General features: G+C 45.4%; 1 protein-coding gene and 1 gene segment (V, D, J or C); both read left to right on the plus strand.

Annotated features, from left to right (window-relative positions):
* Positions 1–2,274: 2,274 nt before the first annotated feature.
* LOC108519995 (Ig heavy chain V-III region 23-like) lies at positions 2,275–3,309 on the plus strand. The segment is given in 3 exon segments: positions 2,275–2,390; positions 2,494–2,592; positions 3,082–3,309. Coding segments are annotated over 3 exon segments (288 nt in total).
* Positions 3,310–7,132: 3,823 nt separating this feature from the next.
* LOC108519983 (uncharacterized) overlaps positions 7,133–7,848 on the plus strand; it is a 7,396-nt gene continuing 6,680 nt past the window's right edge. Inside the window, exons 1-2 of the mRNA XM_017859267.1 lie at positions 7,133–7,248; positions 7,332–7,839. Of these exons, the coding sequence (XP_017714756.1) occupies positions 7,203–7,248; positions 7,332–7,839 (554 nt within the window). The 5' untranslated portion in view covers positions 7,133–7,202. The remainder of the gene's footprint in view (positions 7,249–7,331; positions 7,840–7,848) is intronic.

Below are 7,848 nucleotides of genomic sequence, written 5' to 3' on the forward strand. Positions count from 1 at the left end.
CCTTGATGTTGACTTGTTATTTTATTTTGTGCATTTCTGCCTGTATTTTACCACACCCTGTCTTTGCTGGGCCTTGGTTATGAAGATGTCTGTGCATCTCTTCAGAGCCGTATTTGACATTTCCTTTTGCAATGGCTGCAGCAGTTGAAGTGTGTTCTTCTGTGTCCACCAGAGACTTCATATCCTCTAGTGAGACCTTGTTTTTCATGCCTGCTTGGCTTTGAATAGTCACCTCATTCCATTCTACAGAGAATCTCTTTCACGTTCCTACGGTGAATTAAAGTGTTATATGTAGCTGCCAATTGTGAAATTAGTGGAAGGCATTAGACTAAAGGAAGAGTCTCTGACCTCTCGTGGGGCCATATTTCTAGAAAATCATTGTGATCCTGAGTCTGAGTGTGACCTTCCAAGTTTTCCGACCCTCCTCCAAATGGGGTGCTGGTCTGTGTGTTCTTGCCTCTTCCCCTGGGGTAGAGTCCTCCTGTTTTCCCCAGTTGTTCCCTCCCACTGCTCTAACGCTCCCTGTTGGTGTCTCCATCTTCCAGATCTCCTGCCATGACCGGCAGATTAAGGCTCTGATTCCATAAGAAAGTGAGGGGAGCTGCTTCTCAATAGATCTTTGATGGGGACCTCTGTTCCCATATCAATTCGTGAGGGGTTGCTTCAGTGCCCTAGGATACTGATTTTCATGGCTTGCTCCTGCACGGTAATATCTTAGTTTTGTAGTGGGAATCAGAGAGCTGGGTCTGGATGAGTTTCAGAAGTGTGGGCTCTCATTCTCTCTCAGACAGTCACTTTGGGAAAGACAGATTTTTGTGGCTGTAAAGGATTTAAGAGAATCAGACAACTCTTCAGTATGTTGTCCCTTAGAATTTCTCACTACAACACGCTTCACATACTCGACTTCAAGCAATCCAATGTATATTTGTGCTCCATTTTGTAATGGCCCCTACACTGAATACGACAGACTCTGCCTCAGGTGATTTCATATCTTGGCTTTATTACTCGACACAAGAACTTGCCTCTCCCTAGATTTCATTTTGTTTTCGTTGTTTTAAACCTTCAATTATCTGAAGCATTAAATAAAACTTGCAAACTTCCATATTTTCTATTTATCTGTTATTGCCGATGTTATTGTTTCAAAAATAAATACATATATATATATTTCTCATTTATGTACATTTTAAAGCTGAGCAGCATACTTTTTAAGTAAAACGTAGAATAATAAAAGAATCCAAACATTTTTCAGCTGCCCTCCAAAAAAACCAAATTATGGTAAATGTGTTCACTGGAATACTACTCAACACTTATAAGAAATATATTTCTGGCACACAGAACAACAAAGAAAAATATCTAAATGTTTATGATGAGCAAAATAAGCCAGACAAATAAGAATATACACCATGTTACTCCATTTATGTAATTTCTTTTAAATGAAAAAGAATCTAAGGTAATATCCAGAAGATCAGTAGTTACCTGGGAAAAGGGTAGACAAAAGGAAGAGGAAAGGAGGAGACATACAGAAGAACAAGAGAAAATGTTGAGGGAAACTCACTTGTCCACTTTGGTAATGATGACACTTCATGTTTATCAATTGCACACTTTAAATATGTGAAGCTATTATCTGCCAAATAACACTCACAAAATTTATTGTAAACAGACAAATGAAAAATTAGACAAAGAAAGGGTGGTATAAAGACAGAAAATACATATTAAATGTCAGAAATGTCTGAGAATTTAGCTCCTGAATCCTAGTTCCCTCCTTATTTTTAGGTGAATGGTAGAGTGCAACAAAATCACAAGCATTCTCAGTACAGGAAATGGGTTCCACAAAGCATACTAGGTATGCCCAATTCTTACCAAGATTTGGTTCAGGGAGTAACAATGATGAGGAATAACAGGCTCAGATACCGGGGCTCACCCATCCCAGACATGGGCTCCTAGACACACACTTAGCCCCTCCTCCATGTGTGAGTTTACATCCACATATGTAAATGGAGAAACCATTGACTCCTACAGAACATAATTTACACAAATATATAAAAAATAAAATAGTGCAAAATATTGATCACAACAAAATTTCCTAATAAGACAGCGTGTTTTCCAAATACCATCATTGTCACCCAACTCCTGCAGGGCCCTGTCATTTTATCTGGAGTCTGCCGTCTCCTCATGGCTCCCACCCCAGAGCTCTCTGTGTAGTAGGAGATATGCAAATAGGGCCCTCCCTCTGCTGTTAAAAACCAGTCAAATCCTGACCCTGCAGCTCTGGGAGAGGAGCCACAGCCCTGGGATTCCCAGCTGTCTCCACTTGGTCATGAACACTGAACACAGAAGGCGCACCATGGAGTTTGTGCTGAGTTTGATTTTCCTTGTTGCTATTTTAAAAGGTGATTTATGGAGAATGAGAGATATTGAGTGTGATTGGACATAAGTGAGAGAAACAGGGCCTATGTGTGGTGGTCTCTGACCAGGATGTCTCTGTTTTTGCAGGTGTCCAGTGTGAGGTGCAGCTGGTAGAGTCTGGGGGAGACTTGGTAAAGCCTGGGGGTTCTCTGAGACTCTCTTGTGTAGCCTCTGGATTCACCTTCAGTAGCTATGCTATGCACTGGGTCCGCCAGGCTCCAGGGAAGGGGCTGGAGTGGGTCTCAGTTATTAGTACAAGTGGTGGTAGCACATACTACGCAGACTCTGTGAAGGGCTGATTCACCATCTCCAGAGACAACGCCAAGAACTCACTGTTTCTGCAAATAAACAGCCTGAGAGCCGAGGACACGGCTGTGTATTACTGTGCGAGAGACACAGTGAGGAGAAGTCAGTGTGAGCCCAGACACAAACCTCCCTGCAGGGTACCTGGGACAACCGGGGAACGCCTGGGACCCTGTGCACGGGGCTGTCTCCAGGGGCAAGTGCAGGTGGTGCAAGGGCTGGTTTCCCGTCATGGTCTGGAGCTGCCTTGCTACCAAATTACCCCAGGGAATTTCTCTAGATTTACAATTCTGTACTAACATTTGGTGTTGTCTCTGACTACAAAACATCCCCCCAACCTTGTATCTTTTTTTTTTTTTCTTTTTGTATCAGGAGGACACATCCACACCCTGCAGAAGCCTGAGTGTCACTTTGGGGGCAGAGATGACCCTGCCTTGATCACACTGGTCAGTGTCCTGAGGAGCATACCCCACAGGGGACCCCGATGACTCCAGTAATGGCTCTGCCTCAAAACCATTGAAGAATCCTTCCTTTCATTAGAGTAGACCACAGCGCCTGGGCTTCAGCACAAGCCGTATCATAGACGTCACAAAGCAGCAGCTTGACACCTGATCCACATGCATTTTCCTGCCTTTAGAGACTGGGAGAGGGGTGTATTCTCAAGGTCAACACACTCTTTGTGGATTTTGAAACAGAACGCCTGCTTTTACTTTATTTCATTTGAAGATAAATGAACAAATATGCATCTGCAAATGATCGTAATTTTCACATTTATTCCAGTTCCATTATGTCTTAGTTCTGCATGATGTCCTGCTACAGGGTTGTGTTTTCTATAGGTATTTTTCAACAAACCAAGAAAATGCATTTTCCACTTTCACTGGTTTTTCTCCATGTGCAGAGACCTTGAGTAGAGCATGTCTGACTGCATTTGTCTGTTTTCACACTGCTGATAAAGACTTACCAGAGAATGGGCAATTTACAACAGAAAGAGTTTTTTTGGACTTACAGTTTCACGTGGCTGGAAAGGCCTCACAATCACAGTGAAAGGTGAAAGGCACATCTGACATGGCAGCAGACGAGAGAAGAGAGCTCGTGCTGGGGTCTCCCCTTTTTAGAACTGTCAGATCTCATGAGACTCATTCACTATTATGAGAACAGTGCAGGAGAGACCCACCCCCATAATTCAGTCACCTCCCACTGGGCCCCTCCCACAACATTGGGAATCATGGGAGTTTCACTTCCATATGAGACTTGAGTGGAGACACAGCCAAACTATATAATTCCACCCCATGTCCCCTCCCAAATCTCATGTCCTCACATTTCAAAACCAATCATGCCTTCCCAACAGCTCCCCAAAGTCTAAGCTCATTTCATCATTAACTCAGAAGTCCACAGTACAACCTTTCATCTGAGACAAGGCAAGTCCCTTCCACTTGTGAGCCTGTAAATTCAAAAGCAAGTTACAGGCATTGGGTAAACATACCCATTCCAAGTGACAGACATTGGCCATAACAAAGAGGCCCCATGCAAGTCCAAAATCCAGCAGGGCAGTCAAATCATAAAGCTCCATAATGATCACCTACAACTCCACTTCTCACATCTGGGACATGTTGATTCAACAGGTGGGTCCCGATGGTCTTGGGCAGCTCCACCCCTGTGGATTTACAGGGTATGGCATCCCTCCCGGCTGCTTTCACAGGCTGGTGTTGAGTGTCTGTGGCTTTTCCAGGCACACAGTGCAAGCTGTCAGTGGATCTACCATTCTGGGATCTGGAGGATGGCAGCGCTTTTCTCACAGCTCCACTAGACAGTGCCCCAGTAGAGACTCTGTGTGGGAGCTCTGGCCCTATATTTCCCTTCCTCACTGCCCTAGCAGAGGTTCTCCATGAGTACTCCACCGCTGCAGCAAACTTATGACTGGACATCCAGGTGTTTTCATACGTCTTCTGAAATCTAGGCAGAGGTTCTCAAACCCCAATTCTTACCACTCTTTCCATAATGGTTCACTTCTTTTGGCCTGTTCATTACTGGTATTTTTCAAAGGAATCTCACTTGAATCTTTCCTCTTTTGCTTTTTGTCTCCATGACAATGTTGAGAAGTTTTACCTCTAGCAACATAAGATGATCTAGTGACCTGACCCATTTGTGGCAAACAATATCTACAAATTCAGAAGCTCTTTGCTTTTCTTTCCACAAATCATAATTCTTTCTGTTCTGTGTATGAGCATATCCTAGCAACCCTGTACACATCCACATAGAGGTCTACAAGCTTATGAATTATTCTCTGTAAATAAAAATTTATCTCAATTTCCCTCAATGTTCATAATTCTCCTGAGGGTGAGGAAGGTCCTTCTCAATCTGTTCAAACTAAATGCCCAGGGACCATCTGGTAGGTAAGGAGCTCACCTGGCTCTGGTGTGGGCTCTATCTCTTTCCCTCTGTTGTCCCACAGGTAAGCCCAGTTGTTCAGTGAAGGGGTGGCCTGCCCCTCCACACCTGTGGGTGTTTCTCGTTAGGTGGAATGAGAGACTTGAGAAAAGAAATAAGACACAGAGACAAAGTATAGAGAAAGAAAAGCTGGGCCCAGGGGACCGGCGCTCAGCTTACAGAGGACCCACGCCGCATCGGTCTCTGAGTTCCCTTAGTATTTATTGATAATTATCTTTACCATCTTAAACATAAGGGAGTGGCTGGACAATAGGATCATTGTAGGGAGGAAATCAGCAGTAAGAGGTATGAACAAAAATCCCTGTGACATGAATAAGTTTAAAGGAAAATGCTGTGCCTTGAGATGCATATGCAAACATCTCTATAAACCTTTTAGCAGCATTGCTCCAGCAAGTCCCACCTTATTCCTAAAGGCGGTTTTCTCCTTGCTCAGTAAACAAAGCACACAATGGGTTTTACACCGAGATGTTCCATTGCCCAGGGACGGGCAGGATTTTTAACCAGCAAGCTGCCTTCAGGCACTTGTTTAACAAAGACACATCCTGCACAGCCGAAAATCCGTTAAGCCTTGAGTCACCACAGCACATGTCTCTTGCAAGGACAAGGTTGGGGGTAGGGTCACAGATTAACAGCATCTCAAATACAGAACCAAATGGAGTCTCTTATGTCTACTTCCTTCTATATAGACACAGTAACAGGCTGNGCACAGCCGAAAATCCGTTAAGCCTTGAGTCACCACAGCACATGTCTCTTGCAAGGACAAGGTTGGGGGTAGGGTCACAGATTAACAGCATCTCAAATACAGAACCAAATGGAGTCTCTTATGTCTACTTCTTTCTATATAGACACAGTAACAGGCTGGTCTCTCTTTCTTTTCCCCAGAGTTCAGGTCCTAATAAGACAGCCCAGGTTTGTCCTGATTTCAAAACACATCAAACTTTTGAAGACTCTCCTGTTATCCACATCCAAGGAGATAGATTGTTTATTACATAATTCACCAAACTAATGTCAAATGCACAAGTTGCAATACAGCACATCCTAGAGTGTGTTCATGCAAATCAATGGAGGATAAAGTCTTTCAGAGACAGATGGACCTGAAATGATAAATATGCGGGTAAGGACTCTGGGCTTGATAAATATGTGGCTGTTTCACAAGTGCGACCTGTCAGGGAAGGACCAGAGTTTCTTGTGCTCTAGAGGAGAGGGGTCACAGAGTTCCTCTCTGGTTCCCAGGAAAGGTAATAGCACTAATCTTCATGATCTTCATGAGACTATCCTCCAGTGCTGACCTGTTATAGAGTTTTTGTCTGAAGTTGTCACTGCAATCCAGAATCTACATATTTTTAATCAGAATTGCTTAGAGACCAGGCCACATCTTCAAGGTCACACACTGAGAAGAATGGACGCATGTCCCACTACCTTCTCCTAAGATCTCAGACTGAATCCCAAACACCAAAAGGTCACAGAAGGACAGCTCTCAGGTGCTTTTATAAATGACCCACTTCCAGGGACAGTGAGCTTCCCTCTAACCATGACGGATGTTCTGAACTACAATAAACATTGGATGGATCCAGGATTGTTTGAAGTCACTGTCATTATTACATTCAGCAGTTGTTTCAATGTGTCTGAAGTAGTAAATGACAATTTAAATGATCTGGATATGTGGTTGGTTTTATATGAATCTTTAAGGGTAGAACAGTTGACCCTATTCCAAAATCTGTCCCTGATCCATGATCACACTCATCTCCCAGACCAGCTCCTTCAGCACTTTTCCTACCTGGAAGAAGAGGACTCTGGGCATGGAGAGGGGAAGCCCCAGGAAGAGAACTGAGTTCTCAGAGGGCACAGCCAGCATCTTCCTCTCAGGGTGAGCCCAAAAGACAGGGTCCTCCATCCTCTTTTTACACCTCTCCATACAAAGACACCACCCACATGCAAATCCTCACTTAGGCACCCAAAGGAAACCACCACACATTTCCTTAAATTCAGGGTCCTGCTCACATGGGAAATGCTCTCTGAGAGTCACGGACATCCTGTGCAAGAACATGAAGCACCTGTGGTTCTTCCTCCTCCTGGTGGCAGCTCCCAGATGTGAGTGTCTCAAGGATCCAGACATGAAGGTATGGGAGGCTGCCTCTGATCCCAGGACTCACTGTGGATCTCTCTGTTCACAGGGGTCCTGTCCCAGGTGCAGCTGCAGGAGTCGGGCCCAGGACTGGTGAAGCCTTTGGAGACCCTGTCCCTCACCTGCGCTGTCTCTGGTGGCTCTATCAGCGATGGTTACTACTGGAGCTGGATCCGCCAGCCCCCAGGGAAGGGGCTGGAGTGGATTGGGCGTATCTATGGTAGTAGTGGGAGCACCGACTACAACCCCTCCCTCAAGAGTCGAGTCACCATTTCAAAAGACACGTCCAAGAACCAGTTCTCCCTGAAGCTGAGCTCTGTGACCGCCGCGGACACGGCCGTGTATTACTGTGCGAGAGACACAGTGAGGGGAGGTGAGTGTGAGCCCAGACACAAACCTCCCTGCAGGGAGGCGGAGGGGGCGGGCGCAGGTGCCGCTCAGGACCAGCAGGGGGCGCGCGGGGCCCACAGAGCAGGAGGCCGGGTCAGGAGCAGGTGCAGGGAGGGCGGGGCTTCCTCATCTGCTCAGTGCTCTCCCTCCTCACCAGCACCTCAGCTGTCCCCAGG

This window comes from Rhinopithecus bieti, unplaced genomic scaffold (assembly GCF_001698545.2).
Source record: "Rhinopithecus bieti isolate Rb0 unplaced genomic scaffold, ASM169854v2 scaffold_50706, whole genome shotgun sequence".
Taxonomy (NCBI): Eukaryota; Metazoa; Chordata; class Mammalia; order Primates; family Cercopithecidae; genus Rhinopithecus; species Rhinopithecus bieti.